The sequence below is a fragment of the Macaca thibetana genome, chromosome 9 (genome assembly GCF_024542745.1).
Source record: "Macaca thibetana thibetana isolate TM-01 chromosome 9, ASM2454274v1, whole genome shotgun sequence".
Lineage (NCBI taxonomy): Eukaryota > Metazoa > Chordata > Mammalia > Primates > Cercopithecidae > Macaca > Macaca thibetana.
This window is the reverse complement of record NC_065586.1, coordinates 101,824,426-101,839,431: the sequence shown is the minus strand read 5'-3', so window position 1 is coordinate 101,839,431 and position 15,006 is coordinate 101,824,426. Positions and strand designations below refer to the sequence as shown.

Genomic DNA, 15,006 nt, shown 5'->3' with positions numbered 1-15,006 from the left:
GTTGAATTGATCCCTTTACCATTATGTAATGGCCTTCTTTGTCTCTTTTGATCTTTGATGGTTTAAAGTCTGTTTTATCAGAGACTAGTACTGCAATCCCTGCTTTTTTTGTTCTCCATTTGCTTGATAAATCTTCCTCCATCCCTTTATTTTGAGCCTATGTATGTCTCTGCATGTGAGATGGGTCTCCTGAATACAGCAGACTGATGGGTCTTGACTCTTTATCCAGTTTGCCAGTCTGTGTCTTTTAATTGGAGCATTTAGTCCATTTACATTTAAGGTTAATATTGTTATGTGTGAACTTGATCCTGCCATTATGATATTAACTGGTTATTTTGCTGGTTATTTGATGCAGTTTCTTCCTAGCCTTGATGGTCTTTACATTTTGGCATATTTTTGCAATGGCTGGTACCGGTTGTTCCTTTCCATGTTTAGTGCTTCCTTCAGGGTCTCTTGTAAGGCAGGCCTAGTGGTGACAAAATCTCTAAGCATTTGCTTATCTGTAAAGGATTTTATTTCTCCTTCACTTATGAAACAGTTTGGCTGGATATGAAATTCTGGGTTTAAAATTCTTTTCTTTAAGAATGTTGAATATTGGCCCCCACTCTCTTCTGGCTTGTAGAGTTTCTGCCGAGAGATCTGCTGTTAGTCTGATGGGCTTCCCTTTGTGGGTAACCCGACCTTTCTCTCTGGCTGCCCTTAAGATTTTTTCCTTCATTTCAACTTTGGTGAATCTGGCAATTATGTGTCTTGGAGTTGCTGTTCTCAAGGAGTATCTTTGTGGTGTTCTCTGTATTTCCTGGATTTGAATGTTGGCCTGCCCTACTAGGTTGGGGAAGTTCTCCTGGATGATATCCTGAAGAGTGTTTTCCAACTTGGTTCCATTTTCCCCCTCACTTTCAGGCACTCCAATCAGACGTAGATTTGGTCTTTTTACATAATCCCATACTTCTTGCAGGCTTTGTTCATTTCTTTTTCTTCTTTTTTCTTTTGGTTTCTCTTCTCGCTTCATTTCATTCATTTGATCCTCAATCGCTGATACTCTTTCTTCCAGTTGATCGAGTCAGTTACTGAAGCTTGTGCATTTGTCATGTATTTCTCGTGTCATGGTTTTCATCTCTTTCATTTCGTTTATGACCTTCTCTGCATTAATTACTCTAGCTATCAATTCTTCCACTTTTTTTTCAAGATTTTTAGTTTCTTTGCACTGGGTACGTAATTCCTCCTTTAGCTCTGAGAAGTTTAATGGACTGAAGCCTTCTTCTCTCATCTCGTCAAAGTCATTCTCTGTCCAGCTTTGATCCGTTGCTGGTGATGAGCTGCGCTCCTTTGCCGGGGGAGATGCGCTCTTATTTTTTGAATTTCCAGCTTTTCTGCCCTGCTTTTTCCCCATCTTTGTGGTTTTATCTGCCTCTGGTCTTTGATGATGGTGACGTACTGATGGGGTTTTGGTCTAGGTGTCCTTCCTGTTTGATAGTTTTCCTTCTGACAGTCAGGACCCTCAGTTGTAGGTCTGTTGGAGATTGCTTGAGGTCCACTCCAGACCCTGTTTGCCTAGGTATCAGCAGCAGAGGCTGCAGAAGATAGAATATTGCTGAACAGCGAGTGTACCTGTCTGATTCTTGCTTTGGAAGCTTCCTCTCAGGGTTGTACTCCACCCTGTGAGGTGTGGGGTGTCAGACTACCCCTAGTGGGGGATGTCTCCCAGTTAGGCTACTCAGGGGTCAGGGACCCACTTGAACAGGCAGTCTGTCCCTTCTCCGATCTCAAGCTCCGCGTTGGGAGATCCACTGCTCTCTTCAAAGCTGTCAGACAGTGTTGTTTGTGTCTGCAGAGGTTTCTGCTGCTTTTGTTGTTGTTTAGCTGTGCCCTGTCCCCAGAGGTGGAGTCTCAGTTGAAAATGCAGAAATCACCGGTCTCCTGTGTCGCTCGCGCTGGGAGTTGGAGACTGGAGCTGTTCCTATTTGGCCATCTTGCTCCGTCCCCAGACTTGCCTTTTCAAGTCAAGAGGAAGGATTTTAAAGGCAGACAATGACAGACCATTCAGGATAGGTAGGATTTTAAAAGGAGATTAAACACAATCTCATCAACTAAGGAGAGATTTGTTGCAGTAAATAGGATGAGGGAAGTAGTTTGTGGGATGCAAGCAAAGGAAGCAGGGTGCCTTAGACATTGAATGGAGCCAGAAAGATCATGGCCACCAAGTAAGAATGACTGGTGACAAGACAGAAGGCTAAAAAAGGAAGGTGATCTTCTGCCCCTGACACATAGAATAAGGGATCAAAATTGAAGGCAGGCTATAAGAGTATCAAGAAATTCTTAAAAACCAAAAAGTGATTTAGAAACAAAAAACTTATAGTTAATGCTACCCAACATCATGATAGGCCAAGAACATTGTGGCTTCCTAAGTTAGAAAATGCCATATACCAAAATTTTAAATGGAACTGGAACATACTCCTTTTTTTTCCTAATCAATCTCCCCCTCTCCCAGAACAAATAGGAGCTAATTTTTTTCAGGGTGGGAAGAGAAGGGATCATGGGACATGGTTGGAAACAGTAGTGATATTAGTAGTATTTTTGTTGTTATGATAAACTTTGAGAGGGGATCTTGAGACATGGTTGCAAATAGTAGTGATATTAGTAGTATTTTTGATGTTATCATAAACTTTGTGTTTAAACTTGGAAAAGACCATTAACTGCCAACAGGGAATAAGGAATAAATTTCAAAAAAATGTACAATTTTCTTTAGAGAAGTTTCAGAACCAAAAGACTAAGTTACATGAAAAGCTGTGGAAAAAGTAGTTGAAAAGTCCATTCATAAAACTTCTATTCCACTTACATGAATTTAATACATGTGTTCTTAACAATTATGCTTGGATTGTTCATGAGCATTTCGTAAGACATTAAACCAAGCTGGCCATCATTTCCAGTTATTTCCCTGTTAACTATTTTTACAGCACATGCATGTTAGGCAAGTATCAAAAAAAAAATCACAAAAGCAAAAAACCTAAAAAAAAAAAAGCTAAATATATGGATTTTTATTTTACTGCTGTGCTTGATATACATGAAGTAATGAATATCAAGCAATTAATTTTTACTGCATCTTTACTTTTTCATTTGTTCTTAGGTTGCCTAAAATTTTAAATACAAATAAAATGAATGTAGCAAAAATAATGAAAGCTAACAGCAGGTAACTTTACAAATAATGAAATGTGAACCATTTCTGCACTTACCCAGAGTAAAATGGGTCACAGCTTTATCTAAAGGAACACTTCTGCAGCTGTAGTGAAAGGTGTGCACAGTGAGATTGAGTATTCCACAGATATATATGGTTTAACATGTGTATTTATGGGATATCTGTTTCTACCACAGCCTTGTAAGTGCTCCAAACACTCAAGTACCCACAATTAATACACCTGTGACTGGAACCAGTGATCCTTTTTATTCCCCACCAGGACAAGCCAATATGTAGGCAATTTTCTTTGGTTAGATATGGAAGCAGTTTTAACACTGGACCTTGTGAAGCCACAATGTACTGAAAGTACCATACCAAACATTTATAACTTGTATAAAAATCCCACATCCCCATATTGGCCACCTCAAGATGAAAACAGATAACTCCCTAAATGTTAACTGGCTTTACTCCCCAAATATATATATTATATATATGTATATGTGTGTATGTATATATGTGTGTGTATATATATGTGTGTGTGTGTATGTGAGACAAAGTCTCACTCTTGTCCCCCAGACTGGAGTGCAATGGTGTGATCCTGGCTCACTGCAACCTCTGCCTCCCGGGTTCAAGCGATTCTCCTGCCTCAGCCTCCTGGGTAGCTGGGATTACAGGCACCTGCCACCACGCCTGGCTAATTTTTGTATTTTCAGTAGAGACGGGGTTTCACCATGTTGGCCAGGCTGGTCTCGAACTTCTGACCTCAGGTGATTGACCCACCTCGGCTTCCCAAAGTGCTGGGATTACAGGCATGAATCACTATGCCTGACCACTACTCCCCTAATATTAAACATAAAAACAACATGGGAAATACAGAAATTCAAATAGAAGTAACACAAACCTGTCATAAATTATAAACAAAAAACTATTTGTGGGACACCATGGATGACAAGTGGTCTACTGTGTAAATTTTAGAATGAGGCAGACTAAAATTGGAGGCCGGTTAATTTTCCCATTTCTCCTGCTTCAGCTTTGTCTCCTTAGGTATCCAATGTCCACAATGTCAAGTCGTCTCTCGGTAATTGCATTATTAGTGTGCTGTCTTTGTATGACTCTTCACTTAATGTATCAGGTTCAGCAATGGCTTCATCAAAAGCCATCTTTGCAAGGGAGCAGGCTTTATCTGGGGAGTTCAGAATCTCATAATAGAACAAGAGAAGTTAAGGGCCCGACCCAGTCTGATAGGATATGTCGGCTGCATTTCCTTTTCACTGATTTCAAAAGCTTCTTGGTATGCTTGTTGTGACTGATCCACAATCCCTTTCTTGTCATCACCAGTGGCAACCTCAGCCAAGTAATGGTAGTAATCTCCTTTCATTTTCAAATAGAAAACTTTGCTCTCTGCTTGTGAAGCGCTGGGGATCAAGAACTTTTCCAAAAGAGACAGTACATCATTGTAGATATCTCTTAGCTCCATCTCAATTTTCTCTCTGTATTCTCGAGCCATCTGCTGTTTTTCCTCAGCATCTTCCGTCTTTTGTTCAATACTTGAGATGACCATCTAAGATGACCTACGGGCTCCTACAACATTTTTATAAGCAACTGAGAGAAGATTCTTCTCCTCATTGGATAATTCAGCTCCTTGCTCAGATACAGATTTCATGCAGGCTGCCATGCTATCATATCGCTCAGCCTGCTCAGCCAGTTTGGTCTTCTGAACCAGCTCATTTTTATCCATGACTGGATGTTCTGTGTCCAGAGTGGGTGGTGGCGGCAGATGGACAGGGGTTCAGCAGTCTCAGGACAGTGGTGGCAGCAGCGGTGAGGTTGAGACTCTGTCGCCAAGTCTTCTACCTTTTATGGTTAATGTAAGTTTTATCTAAATAAAAAAAATAGCAGGAATAATAAGAGTAATGATTCCAAGCTTCTAATCACTCCATTTTATTTTAAATGCTTTCAGAAATTTAATTTCTTAAAGCAAATGTTTTAATCATAGGCTAAATATCTGGTTCATGGGTAAAATTCATTCAAATATGACTGGGGCTCCGTCAAGGTATTGAATGGCTTGAGCAGCGATTGCTTGAATTTTTAAAGACCAGCAAACAGAAATAAAAGTAGTCAAATAATTTGGATTATTCAAAAAAACTTTCAGCTTTGAAGGTGCCGACACTACCTGGAGCCCCTTGCCACCAGCCATGGTCAACCTCACTGTGTTCTTCAACAACACTATTGCTGGTGAGCCCTTGGGCTAAGTTTCCTTCAAGCTGTTTGTAGACAAAGTTCCAAAGACCGCAAAAAATGTTCATGCTCTGAGCACTGGAGAGAAAGGATTTGGTTGTAAGGGTTTCTGCTTTCCCAGAATTATTCCAAGGTTTATGTGTGAGGGTGGTGACTTCACATGTCATAATGGCAGTGGTGGCAAGTCCATCTATGGGGGGAAATTTGATGATGAGAATCCTGAAGCATACAGGTCCTGGCATCTTGTCCATGACAAATGCCGGACCCAACACAAACAGTTTCCTGTGTTTCATCTGCACTGCCACGACTGAGTGATTGAATGGCAAGCATGTAGTCTTTGCAAAGTGAAGGAAGTCAAGAATATCATGGAAGCCGTGGAGCACTTTGGGTCCAGGAATGGTAAGACTAGCAAGTAGATCACCATTGCTGACTATGGACAAATCTAATAAATTGAACTTGTGTTTTATCTTAATCACCAGACCATTCCTTCTGTAGGTCAGGAGAGAACTTCTTCACCCCATTTGCTCACAGTGTCCTATAATCTTTGGGGTCTTACTGCAGTCCCTTTGGGTTCCATATTTTTCTTATTCCCTTGCATGCCTAGTGGAATAGCAGAGTTAAGTTCACGCTTATAAAAAAACTAAACAAAAATACTCACAGTTCATTTCAGAAAGGTTTTACTTAAAAGGAAGAATAACAACATATTTCCTCATACCATCCATTAATAGATACCTAGAAGAAGGAAAAAATCACTGGGGTCATATAAAGTTTACAGATTATAGACTGGTAGTGAGGGTCACTCCACCAGATCACTAAAATAGAACCTAAGATGGAAACAAATTAGACAAAATATCATATATGATGCAGTGCATATGCTTTGCCTTCTCTGCATTGGCTTGGTGATTAAGTGGGGCTAGCTGAGTGGCCAGCCTATTTAGACTGAAAATAGCTGCCCCATACCCAGAGGAAGAAAATTGAAGTTCCATATAAGGGAAGGCAGTGAAAGAACAGAAGGAAATGTTATGCCATATCTGTGTAGTGCATAACCAATGAGTCCAGTGTCATAAGAACAGTGTGATGGGGCAGAAGGTTGGAGAAGTCAGAGGACAAATGGGAAGCTTCCTTTTCTGTGCAGTGGTGGTGAAGATAGAAACCTATTTCCTTCTCTAGATTTTTTTTCTTTCTTCTTTTTTCTTTTTTTCTCCCAATTCATTTAATCCCAAACCAAGGAAAGGATATTGCCATTAGTTGTGTAGATGTAAGTCCGGAATAAGTGTAATTCCAAAACAAGATGAAGCATAGCTATTATATACACTTCATTTATTCATATATGTGTTAACTTAATGTAGATCTGTAAGTAAAAGCTGTCATTCTTGATAGGGATAGAGATATGATGACTATTTTTAATCTGTTGAAGTTATAAGTTTAATCAGAAAATCAGCCTAACAAATATGAGTTTATAATGTGAGAAACTGTTCCAGAAAAAGACCTTAATGAATCCCAAATTGTAATAAAAGTCATTTGCAATTTATAAAAACAACAAAATTAGAGTGAATAAGCAGCAAATCAAAAATGTCGAAGGCTTTCTAGAAGATAGAACACTGATGAATTGAATGAAAGAAGGAGACCACAGACCAAAACACATTGAAAAAAGATAATTAAAAGGGAGGCATCATTTCAGAGGTTGTTTAGTCTCAGGTATGATGAAATTAGAGAAAAGAAAAGGGCTCTGGGAAAATAATCAGGATGCTTAACTGAAAACTTTTTTAGAGCACAAGGCTGGTGGAACCTCCACTTCTTCATGCATTTGTTGATGAAGGATTTCATCATTTGGAAGGAGAATCAGGGCAATGTATCAGGAGAAACAGATTCTTCACCCCAAATGCAAAGCATTGAGCACAACCTCTTCAGTAGCATATCCAGCAAAACTCTTAAAAATTTCAGAAAAAATCTTCTGTAGTCAGAAATGGCATCCACATAAAGTAGAGCAGGGATCCTGAATGGCAAATATAACCAAACATTTGAAGAGGACCTACACCTCAAAAGAATGGCAACTTACTCCACAAATGAAAGAACTAATACCCAAGGAGGCAAGACACGTTTAACTTATTTTAAGATCTTCCTATAATTTGTTTCGAATCTTAAATATTCTAGAGGATATTACATTCCATCCATTTAAAAAGTACCCAGAAATCACAGAAATAAAAACATAATTATAAAAACAAAAACCTAAGACTTCTAGTTTCAGCTTCAACAAGTCAAGTTTGGAAGTCATCACTCCTGTTCATACCACAAGAAAAAACTAAACAAACTAAAACTCAATATTTTTTCTTGGATGCATTAGAGAAATGAGAGTGCCCCAAATCTGGAAAAATAGGCAAATCCAGCGAGTCACAGCTAAGATCTGCTTACCTGAAGAAAAAGCCACTGTAGCCACACTTGGTGGGGATATTCAACTTGTAATGTTAATCAACTGCTGGAGCTGAACGTAGACTAGCTTGAAAGTGAGAAATCCTGGAGTGGAGGAATGCTATGCTGCTAGGAGGACCCTGCATTTTTGTGGGTTTTATCTTCAGGAACTAAACTAGATGCTTACTGTGAAAAGCTAAGAAAGATTCTCCACTGGCTTTATCAAGGGAAGAGAAGAGTAACCATTGTGAAAAACACACCGAGTATTCTCCAGAGCAAAGGCCTTATTCTTCGGGGGAAATGACCTTACTAGTCTTATCTCATCTGGGGGAAGGGCATTTCTCCCACCCTGGCCCCCTCTGACCTTTCTGTCTCATCTAAGGGGGAAGAAAAAGGCTAAGAGATCTAAGCATAGGTCACACAGCCTTGGAACACAGGCACACTGATAAAACTGAGATTTAATTATATGATTATAGAATATCCCTTCTTCCTCTCACTTTACCAGCATACCAACAGGGCTCCACTACAACAATAGTAGCTGAAAGAGCTGCAAGATGCAAATTCCGTCTGAGAATGAGTTTTTAGGAAATCCCAAAAAAACACAGGAGACAAAAATAAGGATACAAGAGAAATGTAAAGCGTTTGGCACCCACAGCGACAGTAAACATAAAACACAGCACAGCTCTTAGCCAAATTAACATAAGACCACATACTAAAGGCCTAGAAAAAATATCTAAATTTTTATTACATGACGTATCACGTCCAGCTTTAATTAGAAAATTACAAGTCACACCAAAAGACAGGAAAAATCACAAATTAAGCATCAGAACCATGCTCAGATATGACATAGAACAGGAAATGTAAAGTAATTGTGAATAATATGTTAAGGGATCTAATGGAAAAAATAGGTAAAAGCAAGAAAATACGGGCAAACTATGCAAAGACATTTAGATTGTGAGAGAGTGTCAATAGAAAATGCTGGAAAACAAAAACACTACAACAAAAATGAAGAATGTCTATGATATACTTATCACTAGGTTGAACATCAAGAAAATAGTGAGCATGAAGATACGTCAATAGAAATTTCCCAAAATAAAATACAAAGAGAAAAATAATACTAAAACATTATCTCAGAAATGTAGTATACTTTGTTTAATGTGACATGTGGAATTAGAATAGCAGTGGAGAAGAGAGAACACAGCAGAAGAAATATTTCAAGTAATAGCAGAGGAGAATTTTTCAAAATAAATGACATATACCAAACCACAGATCCAGAAAGCTTACAGAACACCAGCCAGGAAAAATGCCAAAGAAAACTACAACAAGTTATATCATATTCAAACTGAAGAAAACCAGACAAAGAGAAAAATATTGAAAGAAGCCAAAGAAAATGAAATGCTTTACATAGAAAGGAAAAAACATGAGAATTACAGTAGACTTCTTGTCACAAACCATGCAAGCAAGGAGAGAGTGGACTAAAATATTAGAAGAATTCAAAGAAAAACCACCATCCTAGGATTCTGTATCCTGTTAGATTGCCCTGCAAATTACAGAGAATTAAAGACTTTCTCCAAAAAACAAGAACTGAGGGAATTCATCACGAGCAGTGCTGCCCTAGAAGAAAGGTAAAAAAGGATAATGAAATGAAAATTGTAGGCCGGGCGCGGTGGCTCAAGCTTTTAATCCCAGCACTTTGGGGGGCCGAGACGGGCAGATCATGAGGTCAGGAGATCGAGACCATCCTGGCTAACACGGTGAAACCCCATCTCTACTACAAAATACAAAAAAAACCTAGCCGGGTGAGGTGGCAGGCGCCTGTACTCCCAGCTACTCAGGAGGCTGAGGCAGGAGAATGGCGTAAGCCCAGGCGGCAGAGCTTGCAGTGAGCCGAGATCCGGCCACTGCACTCCAGCCTGGGCTACAGAGCGAGACTCCATCTCAAAAAAAAAGAAAATTGTATAGGCTGGAAACTTTGATTTACATAAAGAAGGAAGGAGCATCAGGAAAGAAATAAATGAAGGCATAATTTTTAAAAATTGATAAGTAACTTAAAATATGTTTTTGTTTAAAGTAATAATGGTAACAATGTAATGGGTGATTTTAGCATATGGATAAGTAAAATAAATGACAGCAATTTCACAAGGTATGGGAGGGAGTTACTGGGGATATTCTGTTATACAGTATGTGAACAACATGTGAAATGGTATAGAGTTATTTCAAAGTAGACTAAGATTAGTTTAATATTATTTAATACATTGGAAAACACTAAAAACTGTTTTTAAATGAGAATAATTGATATGCTAACGTTACAGGAAAGGGGTCTGGATCCAAACCCCAAGAGAGGGTTCTTGGATCTCACACAAGGAAGAATTCAGGACAAGTCCACAGTACAAAGTGAAAGCAAGTTTATTAAGAAAGTAAAGGAATAAAAGAATGGCTACTCCATAAACAGAGCAGCCCCAAGGGCTGCTGATTGCCAAATAGCCTGTCTGCAAGCACACTAATTCTTTCTTCCACTATTAAAAGACTATGATGTTCAGTATACCAGCTGCAATTTTCAGCTCCTGAATTTCTGCTCATTTCTTTTTAATTATTTCAATCTCTTTGTTAAGTTTATCTGACAGAGTTCTGAATTCTTTCTCTGTGTTATCTTGAATATTTTTGAGTTTCTTCAAAATAGCTATTTTGAATTCTGTCTAAAAGGTCCCATGTCTCTGTTTCTCCAGGACTGATTCCTGATGCCTTATGTAGTTCATTTAGTGAGGTCATGTTTTCCTCGGTCATCTTGATACTTGTGGATGTTCATCTGTGTCTGGGCATTGAAGGGCTAGGTATTTATTGTAGTCTTTGCAGTCAAGGCTTGTTTGTACCCTTCTTTCTTGGGAAGGCTTTTCAGATATTTAAAAGAACTTTGGCATTGTTGTCTAAGCTATATCTGCTTTAGGGGGAATCCCAGACCCAGTAACACTGCAGTTCTTGCAGACTTGTATAGGTACCGCCTTGAAGTTCTTGGCAAAAATTGGTAATAATTCTCTGGATTACTAGGCAGAGACTCTTGTTCTCTTCCCTTACATTCTCCAAAACAAATGAAGTTTCTTTCTCTGTTCTGAGCCACCTGAACAGGGGTGGAGTGACATAAGCACCTCTGTGGCTACCAGTCCTAGAACTGTGCTGGGTCCAACCTAAAGCCAGCACAGCACTGAGTCTCAACAAAGCCCTGCTCTAACCACTTGCTGGTTACTACCTATGTTTTCTCAAAGCCCTGGGGTCTCATGATCAGCAGGTAGCTAAGCCAGCCAGGCCTGTGTCCTTTCCTTCAGGGTGGCAAGTTCCTCCAGGACCCTGGTGAATCTAGAGGTGCCATTCGGGAGCCAGGGATTAGAGTAAAACACCTTACATCTAATACAGTAGAACACCTGGTGTTCTATTGTATTAAGGCCGAGGTGGCACTGAAACCATAAGATGCAGTCTTTCACACTCTTTCCTACCCTTTCTAAAGGCAGAGGAGCCTCACCGTATGGCCACCACCACCTCAAATCAATGGGGAGTACTGCCAGACTACCATCAATGTTTTCTTAAAGCTCAAGGCCTTTTAAGTCAGTTTGTGGTGAATGCTCTCTGGCCTGGGACTCACCCTTTAAGGCACTGGGCTCCCCTCTGGTCCGGGGCACATCCAGAAATTCTGTCCAAGAGCCAAGTTCTAGAATCAAGGATCCCAAGAGCTCACTAGTGCTCTGCCCCCAGTGGCTGAGCTGGTACCTGAAGTGCAAGACGAAGACTCCTTTATTTTTCTTTCTACTTTTCTCAGGCAGAAGGAGTCTTTCACTGTAGCCACCACAGCTGGGAATGTGCTAAGTCTCACCAGAAACCAACAAATCTCAATGTCTCACCTAAATTCCTTAATATAACTGGACATCACTGCTGTTTATTTAAGGCCCAAGGCCTCTTTAGTTAGTAGGTGTTAAATTCTGCCAGGACTGAGTCCTTCCCTACAGGGAAGTGGATTTCCTTCTGGCCCAGTGTGTCTAGAAATGTTGCTTGGAAGCAAGGGCCTGGAAAGGGGGACCTCATGACTCTGACCAGGGACCTAGCCTGCTATGTCTGAGCTGGTATCCAAAATACAAGAAAAAGTTCTCTCTACTCTTTCATCTCCTCTCCTCAAGCAAAAAGAAGGGGTGTCTTTTAGAACTACAAGCTGTGCAACCTGGAATTAGAGAAGGGGTGATTCCAGCACTCCCTTGGCTGTTTCAGCTGGTGTCTCAGTAGGTCATGTCCTCCCTAGTCCATTGTCTATGGGTCCAATTCAGCACTAGGAATTACCTGGGAAGTTACAATTCTTGTGGCCTAGACTGTCTTTCAAGTTTATTTGTGACCCCAGAACACTGTAGCCTGTGGCGCTGAGGCTTGTGGGAGCTCAAGTTCTGACCACTGGGATCTGTGATTCTGCTCTGACTAGGGCTGGTTTAAAGGCTCCCTCCTTGGGTGTCAGCTGAGTTTTGTCTTGTTTTGCTTCATGCTCTTCCTCTCACTAGTGCACAGAAATACTCTCCATACCACACCACCACTGCTGGGGGATGCAGGAGAGGTGATGCTGGTGATTCAAAGCTGTTTTCTCTATTTCTTCAGTGTCTCTTTCAGTAATATGAACTTAAAACCAGGTACTATGAGGGCTGTCCTGATTCTTGACCCTTATGCATGTCCTTTTTTTGTGTGTAGATAGTTGTTAAATTGGTGTTTTTATGAAGGGACAATTGGTGGAGGCTTCTATCTGCCATCTTTCCGATTCTTTACAGAATTGGAAAAAAACATTTTAAAATTCATATGGAACGAAAAAAATAGCCAAGACAGTCCTAAGCAAAAAAAGCAAAGCTGGAGGCATCATGTTACTTGACTTGAAACTACATCACAAGGCTACAGTAACCCAAACAGCATGGTACTGGTACAAAAACAGACATATAGACAAATGGAACAGGCAAGAGAGCTCATAAATAATGCTGCACACCTACAACCATCTGGTCTTTGACAAATCTTACAAAAACAAGCAATGGGGAAAGGATTCCCTATTTAATAAATGCTACTGTGATAACAGACTAACCATTGGCAGAAGACTAAAATTGGACTCCTTTCTTAGACCATATACAACAATCAACTCAAGATAGATTGTAGACTTAAATGTAAAACCTAAAACTATAAAAACCCTAGGAGATAACCTAGGGAGTACCATTCTGGACATACACCCTGGCAAAGATTTCATGAAGAAGACACCAAAAGAATTTGCAACAAAACCAAAAATTGACAAGTGGGACCTAATTAAACCAAAGAGGTTCTGCACTGCAAAAGAAACTATCAACAGAGTAAACAGACAGCCTACAGAATGGGAGAAAATGTCTGCAAACTATGCATCCAACAAAGGTCTAATATCCAGAATTTATAAGGAACTTAAACAAATTAAAGAGCAAAAACCAAACAACCCAATTACAAAGTGGGCAAAGGACATGAACAGACACTTTTCAAAAGAAGATATATGTGTGTCCAATAAGCATATGAAAAAATGCTCATCTTTATGAATCATTAGAGCAACGCAAATCAACACCACTATGAGATACCATCACACCAGTCAGAGTGGCTATTTTTAAAAAGTCAAAAAATAACAAATCATGGCCAGGTTGTGGAGAAAAAGAAAGCTTATATGCTGCTGTATAGTGTAAATTAGTTATATGGGAATTTAAATTAGTTCAGCCATTGTTTGGTGGTTTCTTAAAGACTTAAAACTGAATTACCGGAAGAAGAAGAGGCGAGAACGACCCCCAGACCGACCAAAGCCCGTGCGCGCTGCATCCTGCGTCCAGCACCTACGTCCCGCCGCCGTCGCCACCATGCCCAAGAGAAAGGCTGAAGGGGATGCTAAAGGAGATAAAGCCAAGGTGAAGGACGAACCACAGAGAAGATCCGCGAGGTTGTCTGCTAAACCTGCTCCTCCAAAGCCAGAGCCCAAGCCTAAAAAGGCCCCTGCAAAGAAGGGAGAGAAGGTACCCAAAGGGAAAAAGGGAAAAGCTGATGCTGGCAAGGAGGGGAATAACCCTGCAGAAAACGGAGATGCCAAAACAGATCAGGCACAGAAAGCTGAAGGGGCTGGAGATGCCAAGTGAAGTGTGTGCATTTTTGATAACTGTGTACTTCTGGTGACTGTACAGTTTGAAATACTATTTTTTATCAAGTTTTATAAAAATGCAGATTTTTGTTTTACTTTTTTTTTTTTTTTTTTTTTAAAGCTATGTTGTTAGCACACAGAACACTTCATTGTTTTTGGGGGAAGGGGCATATGTCACTAATAGAATGTCTCCACAGCTGGATTGATGTGGGGAAAACACCTTTCCCTTCTAGTTTTGAGAGACTTCCTCTTGGCTCCCAGGAGGAGGGATTCCCTGACTTTGACACACATGGCCACCTTGGCACAAAAGCCTTGTGGTATGGAAAAACGAATTTGTTTTTATGTCCTCTTCTCCCTTTCCATCTTTCAGCATAGACTTAACTCCCTTAAGCCCAGACATCTGTTGGGACTTGACCCCTAGTCATTGGTTACCAGTGTGTCAGGCAATCTGGACTTTCCAGTGATGCCACTGAGATGGCACCTGTCAAAACAGCATTGGTTCCATTTCTATATTGTGGATCTTCAGACAAATTCTGCCATTTTTATTTCACTTCCTGAAAGTCGGGGTGGGCTTGTGAAAAGTTGTTAAACAACATGCTAAATGTGAAATGTCAACCCTCAGTCTAAACTTTCCCTGTTCAGAGCATCAGATGAAGACTTCATTGGGTTTTATAGTGGCTTTCTAATTTTTGGTAGTCCATTGAAGAAGGGAGTTTGAAAGTTGTTGTATACTGTTAATGATTGTCTGCCCATATCCTGCCTGAAATACCATGATTGTTTATGGAAAGTATCTTTAATAAAGCTGGATACAGTTTGGCTTGGAAAAAAAAAAAAAAACTGAATTACCATTTGACCCAGCAATCCCATTATTGGATATATACCAAAAGGAATATAAATTGTTATACCATAAAGACTCATGGAATCATATGTTCATTGCAGCACTATTCACAATAGCAAAGACATGGAATCAACCTTAATACCCATCAAAAGTAGAATGGATAAAGAAAATTTGGTACATATACACAGTGGAATA

At 39.9% G+C, this 15,006-nt stretch overlaps 1 protein-coding gene and 1 pseudogene across 2 annotated transcripts in view; one reads left to right on the top strand and one right to left on the bottom strand.

The window, feature by feature from the left end:
• The window catches only part of LOC126963050 (non-histone chromosomal protein HMG-17), a 961,131-nt gene extending 946,336 nt beyond the window's left edge, over window positions 1-14,795 (top strand). For both annotated transcript variants that reach the window (XM_050804928.1, XM_050804927.1), the window contains exon 2: window positions 13,609-14,795. In XM_050804928.1, coding sequence (XP_050660885.1) covers window positions 13,699-13,971 — 273 coding nt within the window. In that variant the 5' untranslated portion in view covers window positions 13,609-13,698 and the 3' untranslated portion in view covers window positions 13,972-14,795. The remainder of the gene's footprint in view (window positions 1-13,608) is intronic.
• LOC126962276 (14-3-3 protein zeta/delta-like) lies at window positions 4,162-4,969 on the bottom strand (annotated as a pseudogene).
• Window positions 14,796-15,006: the final 211 nt, after the last annotated feature.